The sequence below is a fragment of the Sciurus carolinensis genome, chromosome 8 (genome assembly GCF_902686445.1).
Source record: "Sciurus carolinensis chromosome 8, mSciCar1.2, whole genome shotgun sequence".
Lineage (NCBI taxonomy): Eukaryota > Metazoa > Chordata > Mammalia > Rodentia > Sciuridae > Sciurus > Sciurus carolinensis.
In genome coordinates, this window is record NC_062220.1 from 92,553,852 (window position 1) to 92,578,144 (window position 24,293).

At 40.7% G+C, this 24,293-nt stretch overlaps 1 protein-coding gene across 4 annotated transcripts in view; it reads left to right on the forward strand.

Moving 5' to 3' along the window:
• Bmper (BMP binding endothelial regulator) overlaps positions 1-24,293 on the forward strand; it is a 251,351-nt gene that overhangs the window by 159,644 nt on the left and 67,414 nt on the right. For 3 of the 4 annotated variants that reach the window (XM_047562764.1, XM_047562763.1, XM_047562765.1), the window contains exons 12-13: positions 13,010-13,339; positions 19,603-19,939. In XM_047562764.1, the coding sequence (XP_047418720.1) occupies positions 13,010-13,339; positions 19,603-19,939 (667 nt within the window). The remainder of the gene's footprint in view (positions 1-13,009; positions 13,340-19,602; positions 19,940-24,293) is intronic. The other variant, XM_047562766.1, reaches the window with a different exon arrangement.

The following is a 24,293-nucleotide window of genomic DNA, read 5'->3' on the forward strand; positions in this document are numbered from 1 at the left end:
TCTATACTTGTTGATTAGATACAGCAGGAGAGCAAAGTTCCCCTTTTCTGATGCAAAAATTGAAAGACCAGCCAGGTGCAGAGGCACACACCTGTGATCTCAGTGACTTAGGAAACTGAAGAAGGAGGACTACAAGTTTGAAGCCAGCCTGGGCAACTTAGCAAGGCCCTAAGAACTTAGTGAGACCCTGTCTTAAAAGTTTAAAAAAAAAAAATTTTAAAAGTGGCTGGGGATGTGGCTCAGTGGTAAAGTGCCCCTGGGTTCAATTCCCAGTACCAAAAACCAAACCAATTTATTTTTACAGTCACCCAACCAAAACAATAACAAAAAGGAAGACCAAAAGCCTCTGGGTTATCTGTATTTTTTTTTTTTTTTGTATTTTAATTTCCTAGCCCTAAGAATAGCTATAAACACATAATTTAACTTGAGTGATTAAAAATTGCTGTCTTTGCTTTCGTGACTAGGAAGCTGGAGACAAATGTGCAGCCCACGGAATGGCATGCAGTTTTTGAATAATAAGCTTACTTCTGACTTCATCATGTTTATCCACTTTTAAGAGTTTTGAATTATTAGTAAATATGCTTCTGTATGTCTTTAATCCTTTTGTTTTTTGAAAGGAGGCAATAATCTATACATACACACAAAACTGAAATAGATTGGTTACAGAGCTCAAATACTCTAGAATTTATTTTGATAATCTTTAGTAGTTAAATCAGTGTTGCATCATTTCTAGGAGAGGTGGCATTACACTGCGCGTTTCTACACTCCCACAGAATTTATTTCTGCCTGGGTTCTTCTTAGTCTTGGGAGTGTTTGGGGGCCCTGTCAGATCTTTGAAAGAAGTAGCAAAGAAGAAACTTGAAGTAAATGGGTAACACATTTCAATAGGTCCCTCTCTGTAATAGTCAGTGCTGATGGTAATTTGCAATTCTGTGGGTAGGGAGCAATAAGGGAGGCACAAAGCTGTGGTATTCCCCATAGTAGGGCAGTCTTTGTAGGATTGGTGTGAAGGGTCAATGAGGATTTTCTCAACATTGATGGGAAAAATCCTTTTAAAATCAGACCCGAAGAAACTATGGAAAACATTGCTGTCTTTTAATAACTTGGGGTCTACTCTTTCTTCCTTTCCAACAGAAAAGAATTAAAATTTGCTTTGGATGATTTATTTAAAATAAAATATGTGAAGTGAGCTAAACAAACTTTATAAAGCTTTCGGCAAGTGCAGTTTCTGCCAAGGTATGAGGCTATCGCCTGAAGCAACTTGGCTTTGCCTTGACTGAGTGTCATGTGACCATGAGTGAGGTGCCAGGAGGGCCACTTTGTGTGTTAGTGTAACTTTTGGTTTATGGAAATGTTATTTTATCGTGTGTTAGCAAATACTAGGTGGAATCTTCACCTAACTACCCTACAAAGACCTGAATCTGATATGTTCTTTGCTGGCATAATGTCTGTTTTCAGACTTTGAAATAATACTTAGGGTCAAAGTTTTCACTGATAAGAGAGTTGTGTGTGTGTGTGTGCGTGTGTGTGTGTGTGTAAAGAGGGAGAGAGAAAAACAGAGAGAGAGAGAGAGAGAGAGATATTTGATTGATTATATGAGAGAATTTAATCTCTTAATCATTTATAAGACCAGAGGCAACCAAAGGCAGCCCAGAAGTAGACGACCACCCCCGGGTCTCTCAGATTGCTTCAGCTGTACCTGGAGCTACCTAAAACCAAAGTTCACAGATTACATAACACTGAGGCTGGTAGGGTATGCTGAGCACAGATGTGCATTTAATTGAACTAACCTCAACTGCATATCCCACAAGTAACAGGAAATATCAAATTTCAGCAACTTAGGGTGCAAGGAGTCTCACAGTTGCCAGGTGACTTTTTAAACCCCCCACGGGTTAGTTTCCAGCTGTGTGCAACTTGGTGTGTCTGTGAGAGCTCACTGGCAAGGACCCCATGCCTGCTGCCTGCACCATGGCAGAGGTGGAATTCGCCCCAGCTAGTTTTGGCAGGTCTCACTTCAGCCCCCAGGATGCCTACAGGTATCCTCAATTAAATAGGGTAGATGTAGGAGGGGGAATAGAACAACAATTTCATTTATTTCCCTGGAAAAAAAGCATAATTAAACAATGACCTTGGGGCCTATTTTATGAGAAACCTCCACTGACAGAAGTTCTGCAAATTAGTGATTCTGTGTTTGAGCAAGGTTTCTGGCCTCAGAGTCTGTGAGCAACTCCAGGTCCCTTAGCCCCGAGAGTCTGTCCTTAACTCAGGAAAGCAAGGAAATTTGAAACCAGAGCTCAAGATGCTTGTAGAATAAGAATTTGTGGTGTTGACTTTAGCCCTGCCAAGGAGGTGTTAAGCTAAGTGGCCACTGAAGTTTCTGCTTGTGCATCTGGAGTTGGGTTTGATTCTGCTCCTGAGGCCAGCAGCAGACAGAGGTGGCAAATGAAACCCAACCGTGCCACACGCAGTGACCGGGAGATCCCACACTAGGAGAAACAACATTGGAGTGTATAAGGAAATCAGTTTGTTTTCTGCATTATGTACTGTCCTGCTCTAAAGGAGATTTTTCCTTCAGGTTTTTTTGCTGTAAATGGGGGCAGGGTTGAAGGTGGAGACTGATAACTTCGGTGGATCATCTTTTATCCACCACCTGGTATCAGCTTCTTCAGGGTGCACTAGATAGTACCACTTACAGAGTATTAGCACTTTGTAGAATTGTAGGCAGTTTACTGGTACTAGTAGGATTTAGTACTTGACAAGTACTCAGTAAGTTAGTATTCCGTTAGAATATTTGTCAGCGTTTCAGTGAAGGGAACAAAATACCTGACAAGAACAATTCAGAGAAGGAAAAGTTTATTTTCGGCTCATGGCTTCAAAGGTTTAGTCCATGGTGGGTCAATTCCACTGCTCTGGGCCTGAGGTGAAGCAGAACATCATGGTGGAAGGGCATGGTAGAGGAAACCCACCCTGCTCATGGCTGCCAGGAAGCAGAGAGAACAGGTGAAAAGGGGTTGCAGAAGATGAACCCTTCTACGGCCCATCCCCAGTGACCCACATTCTCCAGTCACACCCCCGCCCCTGCTTAGTTACCCCCTAGTTAGTCCATTCAAACTAGGGTGAACTGATTAGGTTTATAGCTATCACAATCCAAACATTTCACTCTGAATATTCCTGCATTAACACAGGAGCATTTGGGGGGACCCCTCATAGCCAAACAATAACAATTAGTTAGCAATGACTACCATCATTATTACATCATCATCATCATCATCTAATAACAATGACGGCAATGATTGCAGCAACAGTAACAGCAGCAGTAATTTATTTAGCATCTGCTACATATCTAAATAAACATTGTGTGGGTTTTCCCATTTGATCTCATTTGAATCTCAGAGCCATCTCATAGCTGTGCTATCTCCATTTTTTTTTTACAAATGAAGGATCTGAGAGTCAGAGAAATTAAAAGCATGAGGTCAGTTAACACCTTGTTCTTTGAGACTCCAAAACTCAAACTTTTAAGCACTTTTCTGTGTTCTCTCTTGACTGTATTTTTTCTCATTTGGGAGAAAATATACATGAGTTTTTTCCAATTTCCATCTTTTATACAGGAGGAGAGTCTTCTCTTTGAAGGCAGTTGTATTTGCTTACCTTTTTAAAACATTCGCATTTATGAAGTCACTTCAGTCTCTGGAGTTACAAAACTTATGTTTTCCCCTATACTGAGAGTATGGAGAAATGACTCATTGGCTGCACTCTCTATTTCTCTCTGCTATGAAATTCCTATTAGGCATGCTTTCATTCTTTCTCCTACCACTGTCTGTTTCTCAGTGAGTACCCTCCACCCTCAAACACTGTTCCCCTCCTCTGCTCTGCCCTTCAGATCTGTCTTCAGTACATGAATCTCTTCTTCTTTAATTGCCTTTTCATCTTATGTAAATGTACAGCTCCACCTTCCCAGTCCCTCTTCCATAGTTCTTTTCTCCTTGTAAGTTGGAAATTTATTCAAACTTAGAGGTCCTTAATATTTATCTCTTCTTAATAAGATGCTAATATAGTAGATATCAGCTTCTAATCTTTTGGAGGAACACATTCTTCTTGAAAAGTACTGCATTTGAATTTTATTACAGTTGCTACCTTTGAGTCACCAAAGTCTGAGTTGGAATTTGGATGGAGGGGTTAATGGCTGTTTCCAACCCCTATTTATTGACTGAATTCTGGCATCCACAGTATCCCAGCTGCACAGGTTTTGAGCCTTAATGTTATTTCTCATTCTTCTGGCATTTCTTTCCCATGTTGGTAATCAGTCATCAAGTCTAGTTGGTTGTCTCTTTCTGTTGTTTTTTTAATAAATAATTTCTTTCTCATTCCCACGACAGCCAGACCCTCATCCTATTGCCTGCAACTCACCCTGCCTACTCTCCTTCAGTTCCTTTTGCAAGCCACTGTCAGAACCAAAGCTTGACTTTCACGGGAGCCTACCCCATCTTCCTTCACTGTTGCAGTTTCCTGAGGTTTGTTTTATAAAACACTAGACGAGGTCCTATGATTAAATACATTAGGGAAATGCTGGGTCAAGTAAACTTAAATACGTTTCCTTGCTGCAGAATCCTCAGGGCCCTTTTGATGCCAATGGGCATGATAAACTTTCAGGAGGGTGATGGAGTAGAAAGTGCCTCCCAAACTAATTTGAGCTGCAGAACTTTTAAAAGTTCTACTTATTTTGGCAGTGCCATGGGCAAGATTGATGTTTCATAGGAAACACATTAAGAAATGGTGGTTCTTTGGAATATATTTAAACTTCTCAGGTTGGCAATAAATCTCAGGCCAACTTATTTAGACAGCAGGAGAGTGCCTCACATCTTCTGAAGCAACTCCCCACTCTGGTCAGATTGGTCTCCTGCTCCTCCTATACTGCTTCCTTTTTATGTCTGTGACTTACTGTCATTCTTTTGGTGTGGAAGGCTAACTCCATTCTAGCTCCTAATTGACACTTCATATGTCTTTATAGACTAATTCAACTTACATTGTATTTTCAACAAATCTACACCTTATGAGTCTGTTATAGTCTTATTCAATCTTACTTAAGTCGGCCATAGATATCTATTTGCTGGATTCACAAAGCATTTAAAATGTATTTATACTAATAAAACTAATAATGATGACTCTGAGCTTCCACCTGCAAGGTAGTTGTCCTTAGATACATGTTATCCATGAACAAACTGAGGTATGTAGGGAGTCAGTACATGATTTAACAGTAAAAGGCAAGACCAGTATTAAAATGCAAGACTGTCTTCAAAACAATATGCTTGAGCTGGGGAGATAGCTCAATTGGTAGAGTGCTTGCCTCGCAAGCACAAGGCCCTGGGTTCAATCCCCAGCACTGCAAAAAACAAAACAAAACAACAACAAAAAACCAATATGCTCAATGTTGGCAGTGCTGAAAGGCGACTTTAATTCTGTAAACCAGGTTAAATTAGAGATGCGAAATCCAACTCTTTAGCTCAGGTACATAGCTTTCTTAAATAAAAAGTTCTGGTGCAAAGAGAAAGAGATTTTAAGCTAAGCATGGTGGCACATACCCATAATCCCCAGTAATTCAGGAACCTGAGTCAGAAGGATCACAAATTTGAGGCTAGTCTTGGCAAATTGGATCCTGTCTCAAAATAAAAAATGAAAGGGGCTGGGGATGTAGCTTAGTGGTAAGCGTCCCTGGGTTAAATCCCCAGTACTGGGGGGAAAAAAGAGGAAATATTTAAGATCAGAACTTGAATGGTGGGGGTAGAAAAATGCATCTTCAATAACAAGTTTATATTAATACTTGATAAGTTTTTAGCATTCTGGAAGGTGCTCTTGGAGGACATGGATAAAAGGCTTAAACTGACTCTGACCTCAGGACTTGTAGTTGGGAAGAAGAGATAGGAGCACCATATAATAGTGTATAATTAGCTGCTAGATAGATATTCTTAATCGGAAAATCATGGACTTCCCAGGGACCACTGATCAGTCTTGGTATGGGGTGTCTATAAATCTCTTCACTTGAGAGGATGCATTCATGTTCATTTGGAGGAAAGCGTGTCTAAACATTTCTTCAGATTCTCAAAGAGCTCTGTGACTTCCAACTTGTTAACAACAACAGTTGCAGAAGATGCTGGGGCATAGGCTGTGTAGAAGCATCAAGTCACAGTGGGGAAGGTACTGCCTTGACCCACAGAGACTGGGTCAGACTCTGTCTTTACTGCTATTTGCTGAGTGATAATGGGCCATAAAGCATGCCTCCTAAACTCATGGCTAAGAAATTAGGGTAATAATATATAGTGTGCAGAGATAGAGTGAGGATGAAAGGAGGTACTGAAAATACAGAAGGCATCTGGCATGGTACCTGGCATAGACCAGTTGCTTTATACTAGATGTTGTAGCTATTGCTAAGTGTATTAGTTCCCAATGGCTGCTATAACAAATTACCACAAACTTAATGGCTGAAACAACACACATTTATTATCTTACGTGTCCTGGAGGTCAGAAGTCAGAAAGGGTCTCAAAATCTAACATCAAGGTGTTTGGCAGGACTGTGTTCCTGCCTTTTTTACTGGCTGCCCACTTTCCTTGGCTCCTAACCCCATCCTCTATCATCAAAGCTGGCAATGGCCAATGGAAATAATTTTTATACCATATTACTGTGATACTCATGTTCCTGTCTGCCTTTTTCTCTAAGGACCCTTGTGATTACTTTCATCACTCTCAGATCATCTGGGATAAGCTCCCTGTCTAAAGGTCAGCTGATGAGCAACCTTGATTCCATCTTCAGACTTCATTCTCTCTTGTCATTTACATAACATATCCAATGGTTCTGAGCATTAGGATGTGGATGTCTTTGGGGGACCATTATTCTGCCTATCACACTTGCCACTTTATGAATTAGAAATAAGTTTCCTTCTTGTATTTTTATGCTTCTAATTTAGTTTTTTGATTCTTAAAATACTTTTTTAGTGGGGTAGGTTTTCTCTATTCAGCAAGAAAAAAAATTTAGTCTTCCAGAAAGGGGCAGGATATTGCTCATGGATTCATGATTTGAATTTCTTAGTGCACTCTCTTGGCACCAGATGTAGCTCACCTATAATATTTCCCACTTTTCATATTTTTTTCTAATAATCTCTTTGTTCTGAAAGCATTCATAAATTATTCAATTAATCGATTAAGCAAATTTCTGGTGGTTACCTTAGATGTGTGTATTTATTAAAATTCAGTGTAGGTAATTTATTTTTTTCACCAAAATGTACTATTAAGTTAATCAATGCATTCTTTCAACAGATATTGAGACCTGATATGTAGTACAACAGGCATTGCTGTAATGCAAAGATGGTACCATTTATTACATGTGTATATTTAGAGCCTCCTATGTGGCAGTGAGCTGGGTCCTGAGAAGGAAAATTTACACGGAAGGAGTTCAAAGTCTACCTTAGGAGTTAAGTATACATTATAACTATCAGCAAGAATAGAAAGTGATCTATCAGAGACAGATGATGGGTTTGGTGACTTCCTTTTGGATCCCCAAATGGAAAAACATAGTGTAACTTCGAATACACTATTTGAAATTAAGACCATCCCAGAATATCTCAGCTATGTGATCGATTTTGCTTCTGGAATTTAGAGAAAGGAGGTGACATTGACCAGGCATCAGGGATGTTGCTATGGGGGATCTGGCACTGGAGCTGAGGGCTGAAGAGTGTGTGTGTGTGTATGTGAACTATGAGGCAGTGTTGGGTGGGCATGGGCCCACTGTGGTGCTGAGGTGAGAGATGGGAGGCACCAGGCTCCCTTGGGGAGGCTGTGGCACTCCAGGCTTTGGATCTGGATTTATTTTACATTAGACCTTTGAAGTTAGGGATTGTTTCCTTTGTTTGCTCTTTTGTTTAAAGCTGGTGAGTATATGGGGTCATGGAAATAGGTGATAACAAATTTATATATTAAATGAAATACCTATGTAACTTTTTAAAGAATCAGCATTTTATATGCAGATCAGTTACTGTTTCTGGCAGATTATGAATGGGTAGAAAGAAAATCACTATCCCTCTCCCTGATTCCAGCCCCCAAACACACAGTAAATTAGATGAACCTGAGAGGGATGGAGCACGCCTGTAAACTCAGAGGCTCAGGAGGCTGAGGCAAATGGATCGCAAGTTCAAAACCAGCCTCAGCAATGGTGAGATGCTAAGCAACTCAGTGAGACCCTGTCTCTAAGTAAAATACAAAATAGGGTAGGGGATGTGACTCAGTGGTCGAGTGCTCCTGAGTTCAATCCTGGTACTTCCTTTTCCCCTCAAATTAGATGAAGTTCTGAATTTAAGGAGCTAAGAGTATAAGTCTTGTAGGCATCCAGGTGCTAGATGAGGGAGCATCTGTTGGACTTCCAGCACCTTGAGAGCCAGCAGCTGTTGATGACACCCCATGCAGGGCCAGAGCTCCTGCATGGAGAGCTTCGGGTCCCACTGGGTCACACCACAGCCTCTTTGTACTTAAGTCCCCATCACCAGTCAGGGAAAAACTCAACAAGGAGAAGAAGGGTCCATGTCACAGGCAGTGTCCCTGGTCCCAGACTTCCCTGCTTCCTAACCTGGACTTGGAATTGCAATGACTCTTGCCCTTCTGGGGTTCCCAGGAATTCTGCACAGCACAGTGACCCAATCATCAGGCGACCAGTTCCCTGTCTCCCTGCCATTTGTGCTGAGGAAAATTTAGACTTGTTTATTTCATAGGCTTCCTCATGGTTAGAGCAACTCTCTGCAAGTGTACTGATATATGTAGTGGCATGGTACAGGGGCTGGAGAGACTGTTCTCCCTGCAGAAGTAATGGACTGAGGGTGGAAGTTCCCATCTGTGTTTCCAAAGCAAAATACATTTGAATGACTGGAAATCTAATGACATGTTAAGTGAAAAATAGGAAATAAAATCTTGGGTACAGGATGTTCTTAAATATGTTAAAACACACACACACAATTGTACATAGTGCTGTTTTTTGGTGGCAGAAACATGAATGATATTTTTTCCCTTCCTTAGGCTTTTCTGTTTCTCTTTTGTTGTGTTTGGGGACTACAGTCTACTCAGTTTCTCTTATTCTTTATAACATAGGGTTGTATTATTTCCCCTTAATTTTCTCTGATGAATATTTTGAGAGTAATCACTGCTCTCAGAGGAAAGGCATTTCATTAGAATAAATACATCCACAGTAGAAACAAATATACCTGATACAGTTGGGAGAAAAGCATTGGAACTATATTGTGGAAGCAGCAATCTTATTAAAGTACAAAACATCAAAGTGATATATCTTGATCCAGGAGTTTTAACTTTTTAAAGTCAATATTCTTATTCCAAAAGTATACATAGTCATTGTAAGCAATGAAATGTGTAAATAATAGTGTAAATACACATAAACATAAAAGAGGAAAAGAAACCCCAACATCATTCCATTACCTAAGAAAAAAATAAACACATTCTTAGTATTTGGAATTCTACACTTCCAATCTTTATTTCCCCTATACCTGTGTGTTTATATACAGACAAACCAAACCAAACCAAATGTTGAAAACAAACCACAAAAATGAGAGCTAATGATCTGCTCTCAGGACTCTGAAGTAGTGACACAGGGAAAACTAGTGTTTTCCTCCCCATCCTCTGACTTAGGCACATTCAAACAAGGCAAGTTTGAGGATGGTCTATTTAAGCCGCTTTTCTCTTTCTCCCCCTAACTATTGGCCAAGCTTTCCAGGAGAGTGTGACTGGACATCTGGACATGTTGGACTGCGGCTCATTTCATTGGGTCTGCTGGAAAAAAAATATGAGAATACACTGTTCATTTTTATCCCCTAAGTGTTCTCTGGCCCTTTTCCTTTCCAGTGAGGCAGATTTCTGTAATCCTGAGATTCTCACTTTCGGATGTTCTCCAGCACACGTGTTTGCCGCTCCTGCAGGATCTGGCATGGGGACCTTGAGGTGCCAGGAAAAGAGGCCAAAGTTTCAAAATTATTTTAGCTCATGATACAAATGTCCCCAAATGCAACACATAATTCTCAAGCATCCTCATAGTCATGAAATTTTGTTGGCCTCTTCTGTATTGCTGTTACGCACAAAAAATCAGTCAGATTTCTAAACCCTTCTCTTCCACAAGAAGGGGCTCTTGAAAAATCTCTCTCCTGAAATTCACAGACGATTTTCCTCATCCAGGGTCTCCCTGGACACCCCATTGCCTCTTGCTCAGCTAGGAGCATGCTCAGGCTTCCCCAGGGTAACTTAGGACAATAAAGTTTCTTTTGCTTCTTTGAGGATTTGCTTTGTTACATAATTGGCCTTAACTACATTAGTGGATACATTAGTAGAGTCTACAGTTTGACTTCTAACAACAAAACAAAACAAAACCACATGGAAGAAAGAAAAAAACAAGTGTCAATCATGGTTTTGCTATCCAGAAATAGCCACTTTTTGTAATTTGGGTGTGTGAATATATTTATTTGAAGATATTTCCCCAAATACACTGGGTGCTGTGCAATAAGTCTGTAATCCTTGCTACCTGTGAGGCTGAGGCAGGAAGATTGAGAATTCAAGGCCAGTCTTTGCAACACAGCAAGACCCCTGTCTAAAAAAAAAAAAAAAAAAAAATCACAGAACACAATAGCATAGACTTTTTTATTGCCTATTTTCCACTTAACATGCCATCGTGCTATAAGCATTTCCTCAGTCATGAACATGATTCACAAACTTTTTCATAGTTCATTTTATGGACATACTACAAAGTGCTTAGCCCTTTGATTAATGTTAGGAGACAATCTAAATATAAAGATTTGGATGATGTGTCCATCATCAGTAGGCATGTAGAAGAGTGCTAGGGTATGCGGTGATTTCTTGGCAAATGTTTTTATTAAAGATAATTTTGATGTAGTTGCAGTCAGGACATCAAGAGAAGTGGTGGGTTGTCCCTGGTTTTCAGGGAGGCCATCTCAGTAGGACATAGGCAGCAGCTGTGGGCATTCCCTGTCTGCTCACAACAGAGAGGACACCCTCAGGAGTGTAATTTCAGCCCCTTCAGCAGGTGATGCTTTGGCTTTTCCAAGCTGAGGTCCATCTGTTAACAAGCTCAGAAGCCTTGATTGGTTCTGGGCTCTCTTGCTGAGCAGGTAGAGTTAAGAAACAGAAACAACCCTTCTCTTGAATTTGGTGATCAGGTTAAGGCACAGTCCTTTTGTGGCTCATAGCAGCATTAAACTGGAACTGTCATTCTCCTGACATCACTTGGGATGTCTCAAAGAACCACCTTACCCAACCCCCAAAGGTAACATTTTCATGCCAGGGAGAGTTTCTTTTTATTCAATGTGAGGGAGATGTGTGATAGGACAATTCCAGAAGTAATCCCACTGAGAAGGGACTGGAAAATGCACCATGCAGAGGTTAGGTGGGAGATACTGGTAGGGGACATATGGAATTAGGAAGGTGGGGGCCCCATACAATGTGAAGCGACAAGCAGGGTAAAATTGGGGCTGCAGAAAAAAAATGGCCAAGAGAAAAATAAGAAAAGATCAGAATTAGAGGTTGAATTCAAATGTGACTGCTGAACCCACCAGCTTCTACCCTTCTTCTCTGGGTAGTGCCTTCTATATATTCATCAGCATATTTGTTAATTGAAACGCTCCTACCTACCCCAAACTATCTCTTTCTTTTTAGAATCTCCATCAAATATTGACAAGGAACACTAATTAGGACAAATAATTTAGCAAATTCCAAATACATATGATTTGTATGGAGTCACCTGAAATTGACATCTGAAATGACATAATGTATCATAACATAAATATTACTCTCCAAACACCTTAGAAATTAAAAGCAAATGTTTGCATTGGATCTGATTGGTCCTATCAGACCAGTTGGCATATCCATCCTCTGTCTGGGCATAGTCCTTCCCTTAGATATTTAGGGCAGTTTTTTATAGGACATTCTCATATTCCTGACCTGGTGTTTTATTCTGGTTATTATTCTTGACCTGATTATTATTTGGATGTTGACTGGAAATTGCTCTTTTTATTATAGTTCTTTCATCATTTGGACTAATTTCTCTAAATAAATTCCTCATTTCCTGATTGTTCATGCCTCCTTGGAAACAGATAAAATATCTTTACACAGAGAACAAACTAATGCCAAGTTCTGTTTTAAAATTGGGACAATATTTAATTTTCTGTTATATAACCTTTGAGATGCCCCAAAGTGCAAAACTTTACCTTGGTCCCATAAATATTTGAATTAAAGGTATTTCATTTAAATATTTATTATCATTCATTGGAATTTCTTAAATGTACTAAATGATGAGCTCTGTGATTTATTTTTATCCAACTTTAGATTTTTGTATTTGATGAAAATATAGGAAACTTGTATTTCTAGAAAACTTACAAAGACAATATATGAATATTGATCAGTAACTTGTTTCCTGATACTCAGGGATCTGTTTGGCAAGTTTGTTTATTTGTTCTTAGCAAATACATGAGAGTTGAATACCATAATTATCTTTAGAACTATGGGTAACATTTAGAATACCATGCTGCTGAATTTTTTGAGTTGGTTAAACGGAACTAATACTAATGTTTTAGTAGTGTCATTTACTTGGTTGCCATTTTTTAGTTATGCGCTTAATTTGACCTTGTTTATGTCAGTTTGAAGTAAGGCTAGCTCTTAATGGCCTGAGTTTAGTTTCCTTATCCACAGAAGCAGATGGAGGTTACAAATAGAGATGCCTTAAAATTTCAGAGATGTTATAAATAATTTTTAGATATAAAAGCACTAGAAGTCATATACAAGTTAAACTTTTTAAAACAGCCCATTTTTTTTTTTAAAGTTGATTTCCCTTAGCACATCTCTGTTATGCCCTCCCTTTCCGGGCAGATGTCCCTTCCAGGTTTACTGCAGGAACCCCTGATTTCTCTGAATCCTTCGCTTGGTTGTGACCCTGCTTTTATCTCTCACTCATCCGCAGAGCCTGGCGTTTGCACGGTATTCGGAGATCCCCACTACAACACTTTTGACGGACGGACATTTAACTTTCAGGGGACGTGTCAGTACGTTTTGACGAAAGACTGCTCCTCCCCTGCCTCGCCCTTTCAGGTGCTGGTGAAGAACGATGCCCGCAGGACCCGCTCCTTCTCCTGGACGAAGTCGGTGGAGCTGGTGCTGGGCGAGAGCACCATCAGCCTTCAGCAGCACCTCACCGTGCGCTGGAACGGCTCGCGCATTGCGCTCCCCTGCCACGCACCCCACTTCCACATCGACCTGGACGGCTACCTCTTGAAAGTGACCACCAGAGCAGGTGGGGCTTCTTTGGCCTCCCTCTTCCTTACCTTACCACCGCCATCAGCAGCAGCCCCTGGTTAGAGCGCTCCTCCTCCAGGAGGGGAACCCAGAGGCAGAAAAGCATTCTGACCTCACCTGCCTCCTCCCTGCCGCGGGGAAGGCACATCCCCAAGACGCCATGGAATGACAAGGGATGTTTGTACCACGTGGATCCTTGCAGTTGGACACCAGTCTAACAATCTTCTGACATCCAGAACCTTTCCCTCCTCATTCTAAAAATAGCAGTTGTACTCATCAAATAACCTCTCTCAAGTGTTGTTGCTATTTTAGGCCATTGATGTCCAGCTTGGAATTGTCAGCCTCTCTCTCAACTCAGCGGGTTCTGTATAACAGTTTCACATCTGTGAGAAAGAAGGTTTCCTTGTTAGCTGCTGTCCAAGAAATAGGGCGGGAATCCTCAAAAGTAAATAGCTTAGTGTCAGTGGTGTTTAAAAGAAACATAAATGTCCACATCAGAAGAGCTTGTTCTTGCAGGTTTTTGCTACGCACACAGGGTGCAGGGTGCCTTCATCCCACTGGGTCCTCCTTTAAGGAAAAGGAGGCTGCCACGTGTGAGTGTGTAGATGGCAGTGAGGCCGGATGACAGGAACCCCATATGAACAGCAGTCCCATCCCCTGGGGAAGGATACTCAACAAGTTGATGGCCAGAACCATTATCTTCTGTTAGAGACTATTTAGGAGGCTTGCTTGGAAAGTGCACCCTCAGCTGGGCCTTGGGTATGTGAAGCTGGTGATTGAGATTCTCTCTCAGCATCCCATCGCTTTATGCCCACTGGTTTGCATTTCCACTCCGTGAACAGATCCATTCTCACTAGGCCAAGCCGTTCGTGGCTGCTAGTGGTCTGTGAGGCTCAAATCTTTGTCTGGTAGGTGCTACCTAAGAAAAACATTTTAGAAGAGGAATTAGGTTCCTGATTTTCAACCCCAGAGAATGAATTCAGCTCGTTTGCACATTTCACGACTTTGTGAATGGTTCCCACCTTTGGTTAACACATGTTGTTGGTTAGTTGGATGTTACACTGGTATTCTCCTGTGTACTCTTATTTCTTTAAGCATACTTTAAGGAGATCAGCGTACTTTTGCTTTCTCATTGGTGAGAATTTGACAGCATAAAGGCATCAACTGAGTGAGTTCCAATATTTGTAGATAACACAGATTCAAAAGGGAACCATTTGATAGAACAGGCACTTTTGAAGTTCCATAGAGACTATTTCTGCTGTACCTTCAGGACCCTGGTAATTGTTTCAATTAAAGCCAGAATATATTTTGATAAATTGATTTGAGCCTATGGCATGCCAGCTTAGCTGAATAAAGGCAAGAAGCCAAGACAAGTCCAGGGAGCTTTCAGTTAGTGAATATATCATAGTTTCAGTGAGACAACTCTAAGTATTTATGTATTGGAGCATTCAGTAAATGGGAAAAATTCCCATTCTTCACTCTGCAGATGTGAAGAGCTTTTACTCATTCAACTTTAGAGGGATTAGTCTTGCTCAGAAAATCCAGACACCTGTTCTTGTATCCAGAAGACATGCTGCTCTGCAAATGCAGGCCCCAATTAATATATTTAAAGGAGACAACATTTTTGGTTCCCTGTAAAACGTGTACAAGATGACCCACTATTACATAGCACTAATTAGAAGCACCTTGTCTCTCTGTTTTCAAGTCAGCCCAAACACAGTGGAGTCTACTGATATGGGAATTATTAGTCAGCCACAGCCCAGTTCTCAAAGGAATCCTGGGTACTTGAAGATTACTAACAGCCTGTTCCATGTTCAGCTGGCAAAACCTGATGGAATAAGTGTACTCTTTGTAAGGATTCCATGTCGTAAAAATGAGCAAAGGATGAGACTGCTAAGAAAATAATAATAGGCCATAAATACCATAATTTGATTAGTAAATTCAACTATTCTAGGCCTTGAATTCAGCTTTACAATTTATTTTTCCATCTACATTTCCACAATGTAAGTAATTTTTATGGCATGCCTAACACCCCAGAAGAACAATTTTCTGAAGCACACGAATTTCACGAGCCTGTTTCCTAGGAAAGAGCTGCATTCCTTTGGGCACTAAACTTACTTTGCACTTATCCTTTGAATGGCACAACTTGATTTCTAGACAGTAGTGTGTCCACCCAGGCCTAACCATCTCAGTTTGAACTGCCCCTTAGGGATATTTTCTTTTTATCACCTATTGATTATTTTTAAAAAATATCACAGTATTTCCTTGGGGTGATCTTCCACCAGATTTTTGTCTTATTTCATAAGCTTGTATGATCAAAGGGTACTGTCTTCAAAATAGGAGCTTAAATCAGGCTTGCAGCTGGAGGATGGGAGACAGAGAGGCATGTCTTTTTGCCCCTGTGGTTTATGGTCTCCGATGATGCTGCATCTGTCAGAGTAGCACAGGTGGCTCTGGAGATGGGGTGAAATTAGGCTAACAAGTGGGCTGTGACAAGGTTTGATGGGTTAACCATTAGCTGCCCCCACCATACACCCTGCCTCAACTCTAGAAACTTAGCAAATCATTTAAAAATATATTTCCTTTCTTCCAACTGTTTGCTGTATCACCTCTACCTGGAAGAGGTATATCAGCTCCACCTGAAATCTTTAACACACTGGGAAGGAGTTTTTTCTTTTTTTTAATTTTTGGTAGTGGTCTATAGTTTTTGACCTCAAAGAATATATCCTATTCCTACCTCTTTGATTTAAAATCTGAGCAGACAAAAAAAAAATCGTCCATTTTCACACATTACTGTGGTATGTCTACAGATTTTGCATCTCTTCTTCCCTTTAAGTGGCAGCAGCAAAAGCATTGATAAGCAAATCAAAACAAACAACATCCCCAAAGAAAAGAATAACTGCACAAACAACAAACCCAGCTTGTGGCCTGTGGCCAGGTCACACACTTGAGGGTGAAGAGTAAGTTGGTAAAGTATTCACTGAGAAAAGGGGAAATTGGAAGGTTCTTCCTAAAGTGGAAGGAATGTAGCTGCTGCTCACATCTCCAGATGGGACATATGCTTCAACTTTAGCCTTCTGACTCTGCCAGTTATTTCTACCCAATTTCCCATGCAGAGAATTGGCAAACTCATCCCAGCTGCAGAAAGGACTATCCCCAGCCCCACAAAAACTTCCGTGATGGTTTCCTCTCATAAGACGCCTAGTTAAATACATTGCCTCAATTACAACTGATTAGTATTTTTGCCTTTCTCGACTGTAATCAACTTTTCATGGATTTTACTCTCAGAGAGGGTAAAAGGATTCATGTGGACACTTATGTAAGTGATATGGAGATAGTCAGAGTCACCCGATGTCAAATAAGTCATCTCTCTCCAGTGTGAAGCATTGCTCTGTGAAAATCCTTTTAAAATAATAATAACAACAAGGAGAGTGAATTACAAATTATTCTTTTACTTTGGAGACCATGTTTTTATGAATGAGATGTCATGGGTTTTGAGAAGTGTTTACTTAAAACACAGCGGGTCTGCATCTTTCCAAGCATGTATGGGCCATCAGTCCACGGTGAAGAAAGAACACAGTGATTGGTTTGTTCACTATGAGTTGAATTCCCATGAACTCAGTTGCCCAAAGTCTCAAACTTATTATATCATTGTCAGTAATGATATTGGAGTTCCTTTGGGTGTAAATTCTCAACTATTTGTGGCACTTGGAAGAACAGTATTTGCCTGCTGTCTAGGAAAGAGATTTGTAGTTTGGAAAATTTTGCAACATGGAAAATCTTTGGAATTTTGCTCTAAAAGTTAGACTTTGTATGGAATTGATTTTCGCCCCTCATTTCTCTTGCTGAGTAGCTGCCTGGCTACAGGCTTGTGAGGTCAAGTTTCTTCTATACCTTGGAGAGTGTATTACAAATCATTTTATAGTTTGTTTGTCTTCTTTCAAAATGGTTATTTCAGTGTCTTAACTAGCATGAAACTTACAATTTTTTTGGATTTGCTGATTCAAAGCATCAACATTACAAGGGTAATTTATTCACTTACTAAATACATACTGTGTGCCAGATAATGTGTTAGATAATGGAGAATGAAGAAAGATAAATTATTTTATATGAAAGTTGTGGTTGTCAGAACTGACACCATATTCTCACAGAGATCCATATTGGGAGTCAGCCTGAGGTGTGGGTATTCTAGCATTGTGTCCCTTCTCTCCTTACCTGGCCCCATTTCTGTCTTCTCTTCATTATGGTACTTCCAGGAAACACTCCCTATGGCCATCTTTTTTTCTTATTTTTCCAGATCTATTTAATTGCTTCTCTGAATCCAGCTTTTCTCCTAACCAAGAAATCTTCTCTGTCATTGACCTTGGACTGAGAATGCTTCTGTTCCTTCCACTTACACAGTGATTTCCTTATGGGTCTTTCTGTTTATTGCTCGAGAAGCCCAGTTTTAGACCACTCGTTTATTCTACCAATAATTTTCCCTAAAGTAACTGTTCTGTGATAGTTGTGTGGTCATCTCACAGAAAGTTTTCTGGGCAGCATTTTCTCTTCTCAGTTTGTGTTCAGACTTAGGTGGTATTAGCTTAAGAATCTTACCTCTCGAGTGTTTCTTCCTGAACTCACATTCATTACGCTAATATTCTTGCCTTATGCTGGTTTCATAGACCAACAAGATCCATTCTTAATCTCTCTCTCTTCTCCCTCCTTCTCCCTCTATTTCTCCTGTTCCATCGACACCTCATGCTCCAACTTCTGAACATTTGCTCATCAGGCTGATCTTTCAGGAAAAAAGACAAAGCCTTTGAGGGGAAAAGACAATTTTCTCTTTCCACAGGTTCATAACAAACAAAATAAAAGACTAGTTTTGTCAGGAACCCAAGAGGGTAAAATTTTAAAAATCAGCAGAGAGCTTTTTATAAAAAAGACACTTCCTTTGTGGTTGCTACTCTTGGGAGACAATGATAGTGACTAAGAAGAAGTCCCAGTGTAGAAATGCACATTGACCTGTTGTAAATGTTCCCTAGAGCTCATGCCATGGGTTGCTCTTGGGCATTCCCTGGCAAATAGTTCAATCATTCATATGAAGGCTCAGGTACTGCCAGGGGATCACCACGAGAACAGTAAGTTTCCAACACACACAAAATAAAGAAAAACTAGGAAAATTAGTCACTTACTTTGGGTTGAATCTTAAAAGTCTTTTCATATAAACCTCCCTCTTGTGACCTGTGGTTCCACACAAAACATCGAAGTGGAGTTGAGAGTGTTTCTTCTTGACCAAATTTAGCTGGGCTGTGTGACATAAGCTGACTGTTCTACATGAGACACAGAAATGCCCCCATTCAGAGTCATCATTGGCTAGAGTGGCTCCTGGAAGTCTTGGGCCAGCATATCTAGAGAAATATGCATGTTTTCAGACAAACCCTCCAACATTTTAGATAGTCAGTTCAGCAAACCCAGAAGGGTCTTTGGTCATCCACCTCTTGGAGTGTTCATCCATTTCCTGGATGAACAAGAAAGTACTGGCTTGATGATGGATGCACAAGAGGGACTTTTATCCATGCCTTGGTCACCTCTAGTGCTGCCTCAAATGTTGAAACTCATTAGTATCCTTGCATTGGAGGCCCCAGGTATGGACAGTATAAGAATTTCCCAACAATTCAAGACCAGGGAATGTGGGTCAGCAGCCCATGTCTCAGGAATGAGCTTAAAGTAATGAAGGAGCACATGTTTTCACTAATATGAGTGTCATCCCTTGAAGAGGATGTATTCAGAAGCTATTTATTGCTTTAATATCTTCATTATAGTAAATAATGTGGAATTTTTCCTCTGTCCTTTGGAGTAAATACTGATATAGGGGAATTTTTGGATAAAGAAACAAAAATAACATTAAGGAATTATAATCTTTGTTTCTTTCCACTTCCACACTCTGGTAATTGGAAAAATGAAGCACAATTTGTACTAACATAATTACTTTATGAAAGGATAAAATATGAACATCAGAGTAGGGTGGTCAAGCCAGAGGTACATAGATATTTTAAGGGCAAACTTCATTTGATTTAAAAATCTTAATACCAACAAATAAGTGATTTAGTAATTTATATAACCTTCAATATGGTAACCAAGATAACCTAGAATTTGAGTAGACTCGAAGAGTTCCTTGTTAGAAATTGATGGCTGTATGTACCATGTAAAGCTATGCACACATGGGAATTATTGGGAGATTCAGGAGTGCTTGAACTCCCTTTTCCCCTTCTCCTCTAGGTTTGGAAATATCCTGGGATGGAGACAGTTTTGTGGAGGTCATGGCTGCCCCTCATCTCAAGGGCAAGTTGTGTGGCCTGTGTGGCAACTACAATGGACATAAACGTGATGACTTAATCGGTGGAGATGGGAACTTCAAGTTTGATGTGGATGACTTTGCCGAATCCTGGAGGGTAGAGTCCAATGAGTTCTGCAACAGACCCCAGAGGAAACCAGTGCCTGAACTGTGTCAAGGGACGGTAAAAGTAAAGCTCCGAGCCCATCGGGAATGCCAGAAGCTCAAATCTTGGGAGTTTCAGACCTGCCACTCGACAGTGGACTATGCTACTTTCTACAGGTAAGTATGATGTTCTGGGGGTGCGGTGGGGTTACAGACCTAGAACAGACTTGATCTTGGAATAGAGTCTGTCAAATCTCCTGCTAGGCAAAACAAGTCCCCCCCAAATTCTTTCTGTTCAGTAGCTGATCTTGTCTTGAGTCAGCCTCACATGATGTCTCAAGTTGTGAAATTACAGGAAGTATTCTAGGGCAAACTTCTAGGCCACTCTGTAGTTTTGTATGTCCACAGATTTACTGAAAAGCTATTGACACCACAGGCCTTTTCCAGGGCGTTAACTTGACCCTAAGATTATGGAGACTTTCCCAAATTCTGGCCTCCACCATGGTGGTATAGGGCAAGGGTGATTTCCTCAAATGGAATCTCAAATCACTGGCCAACTTTGGGAGTTTGCGTGAGCTCCATTATTCAAGGTCTGAGGAGGAGTTCAGGTTAGCCTCATAGCCTAACCAAGACCAAATCTGCCCAAGGAAAATAAGGAAGTCATTGGAAACAAGGTTTGAGGTTGGAGGAAGGAAGGGCTCTCATCAACAGTTGGATTCTGTGACCTCTTCTGACTATTTAACTCCCTTCTACATAGTGCAACTGGCTATGAAGGAGACTTGAATTTGACTTCCGTGCCACAAGATTGTGTTTGTGAGTTGATGAGTTTGGCCTGGTTGTACTTCCATTTACTGTGCAATTCCACAGGTTCAAGAGCTATGGCTGCCTATAACTTTAACCACTATGGGTGTGGGAGGAAACATGAGACGAACACAGCCCAAAAGGCCTTGTTTAAGTGATTTGCCTGTGCCTCTTAAAATTAGGAAACTCCTGTGGTCTGCAACCACAGAGAGGTTATTTTTACTCTTTAATTGCCACCAGTTTATTTCCCCTAGTGCTCATTAAATGTGATATTTTTTTATTTGATCTTTGGACATAAAAGATAAAGTTCTATAAAGGCAGCTTAAAGTGGGGTGGAAAAAAAGACTGTCCCTATCATCACAAATTCACGAACATGGCTGCATCTGCCAAACCATTTGGCTCCAAGTCATACATTTAGCTCTTTCAAGCCATTTTCCTGCTATAATTTGAGCTCTCCGGGTTCCCTTCTTTCTCCTCCTTGCATCACTCTCTACATTGACCCCATCCCTTTTCTACTGAAATTGAGGGATCTGAATGTAAGACTTAAGTGAGTTAAGTGCTTGGACAAACCAGGCTTCCTTTGGAATTAAACATCTTCCCTTGAAGATCTGATGGGAAGTAGTAGAATACAGCAATTGAGAGTTTTGTGGTTTCCCACAGCTTGAAATTCAGACAGGCTGTACAACCTTGAACAATTACCTGAGCTCCACAAACCTCAGTTAGCCTATCTGTGAAGTGGGGATAACAAAGGAACCAGCCTTGAAGGGTTGCCACTCAGATTCAGTGGAATGGCCAGCACAGGTGCACGTGTGGGGCACAGAACCCACATGTAGTGAGCACCCCCTAACTCTTCACTGCTATTTCTTCTTCCACTATTACTTAAATAACAAACAAGAAGGCCTCTTTTGGAAGCTCTTCCTTTTGAGTCACAGATTTGGATTGGATTCTTCTCTGATTAAAACAGAGTGGAAAGGTTGTGCTTCTCCCAGAGCTTCGGTAGTCTACCCCTTGGGTCAAAACATTGTATTGAAAACAAAAATTGGAGAGCAGGCTTGCAGAGATTAGTCCCTTTTTCCAAATTTCTCTTGCTTTGGCATTTGGTGATTTAATTAGTGTTATGATCCCTGGACTACAGCAAGAATATGATGAATGTCCTGGCAGAAGTCGTGAGAGGCGATAACTTCGACATGCATGAGCAGAGAGGATGGGAATCCTATGGCGATCACTTCTGCCCTTTGAAGGTGCCACGGAGACTATGGATACACAATGGAAGTCGCTCATTTGAGTCAGGGGCTGTATGTGCCCAGTTTGGGCAGCTCCTGAGCAAGCTTTTGGGATTTAGTGCGTGTAGGCTCAGAGATCGGGATGTGGGTTTGTGCTGTGCTCATCGGTGGCACGTTGTAGTGGCAGAGTGCCCTCCAAAGCCTGCCACTCTTTCCTGGGAAGGACAGAAGCACTCCGGAAGGGAGAACTAGACTGTAGGGTGGTTCTGTCTATCATACATCCTGCTGCTGATCTCACTCCCCAATAAAACAATGCTTTCTCATACATTTTGAAGTGAGGTGGCTTGTGTTGGGCAGATCCTGGAATTTTCTCCTTTCTTCCAAACCCTTACATTGCAGAAGAAAACAGAGTGCAAAAAAAAAAAAAAGGGGAAAGGTGATTCTCTTTTCTGCAGAGCTCTAGGGAGGACCAAATATCTGGGTTTCTGGGAACACTTTATGAAACAATGAACTGAGAAGGAACCCCAGGTAGGGTTAAACCAGACTGGACCCAATTCTGAGTCTGTCACTTAAAATTTGTGTGACCCTGTTGTCCAGCTGAGTTCCAGATCTCTTATCTATAGCATTGGTGTGATGGTAACTACCTGGTAGGACTGCTGCTCTGATAACTGAGGTCCATGGACAGTGTGCTATTGGTGCAGAAGGTGCTGTTTTACCGCATTCCAGTCTTTCAGTGGTAAATTTAAGCCCCTCCCCCCAACCATTTACCTTTCTGTTTGTTGACATCTCCCACTTGCATCATGGAGAACTAATTTGATAGATTCTCACTGATGAAGCCTTGGAACAATTTCATAATGAATTGTTCCTCTTTCAAGACCAAAAAACAAAACAAAACAAAACTACTTGATGTTTCTGCCTTGGAGCAAAGGAAAAACAGCAATCAAATGACATCACACACACGTCAATTTTTGCTCATGTATTTTATGTAATTGATGGAATTTCTTAAAGGAATCTGAAAATATGGTCAGGACCATGGCTGAGATATTTTTTCTCTGTTCTTACATGACTAAAGAATGTTATCTTGATATCACGAAAAGACATATACATAAGTGGTCTTGGAATTCGATTCCTTTTATTTTCCCCTCATCCTTCAAACAAATATCTGTATTTTTGTTTAAGGACAAAGAATAAAGTAGTTTAACATGTTCGTGCAACCTTTCAAGCATCTGTGTTTGCCGTAGAGAGAAGGGAGGGAGTAAGGAGGGTATTTCTCTGAGCAAATGTTGCAGATTTGGGGTTTCCTTAATCATATGACACATTCCACCAGGCAAATTCTACTACAAATATAAGATAACATATTTTTTAGAGTCAAAATAATAATTCATATTCCTCTGAGTTAAGAGTTCACTTTTGAAATATCTATGGTTTGTAGGTTTTGGTATTTAACCTAATTCAATATTTTTAATGGAAAACTGGCCATTGTTTAACTACTTGAAAAACTACCATTTGTCAATGAATAAGAAGCGGGTACATATTAGTCAATACTTATTTTTTCTTTTTCTGAAAACTTTTCAAGATTTGTTAACTTTTAAAATTTTCATATCGATTCGACCCCTCTTGGCTAATTTGGTATAAAAATATGACATGATCAAGTTCTTTGTAATCGGAATAATTTTCTTTAATTAACCAATTGATTCTGTGTAGGCACAAAAATAATTTAGCAACAAATCACATAAAAATGCTGACTTTGTTGATAACATGTTTTAAGTCTCAGCTTTGCTAATTGACTTTTCCTTAAATTAGATAATCCCCTTTAGCAATTTTTTTTCATTCTTCTCTATTGGTGTGCTATGGGAAATTCCTGCTGGCTACAGGGGTAGTATACTGTGGATATATTAATGTGAAATTGTTTGGATGATATTTGATTTACATGCAGGCTCCTCTGAGGAGAAAACCTTGATTGTGTTCATGTCTATTTTCTCATTTCTCATTTTCCTTTCCCTCACCCAGCCTCATGCTGCTTCTCCTTTGGGTCCCAGTTGCCAACTGAGAAGTCCAAAAGGGATTGAGATCCTCAGCAGCCAATTCCAAGCCCACCTGCCTGCTGTTGCCTTAGGCCCAGGGCACAGAGGTCGGGAGATGGCTGGTGCTGTGTGGGCCAAAGCAGGGATTGGGAGGGCTTCCTATTCCTTGTGCTGGCCAAGCACCAGCAGTGGGCTTTCCCCCAATTCAGACCCACATCTCAGATGACATAGTTCCTACTAAGTATATCCTGCCAGTAAAAGGCAGGACTGCGTTTCAGAGAAGTCGGGACAATGAAGGCAGAGGGCAGTGAAGCCCAGACGTTCACAGACTGCAGGCATCTCAGCACTGCTGTCCTTCTGCACTCTCCTTAATGGGTTGTAATTCACCAGAGCAACAATTCTGTTCGCTTGTTCGGTTTGGTAAAGTGTCTGGGGATTCCCAGTCTAGGAAATGTTCTTTTCTTTCCATGCAGTGGTTTTTAC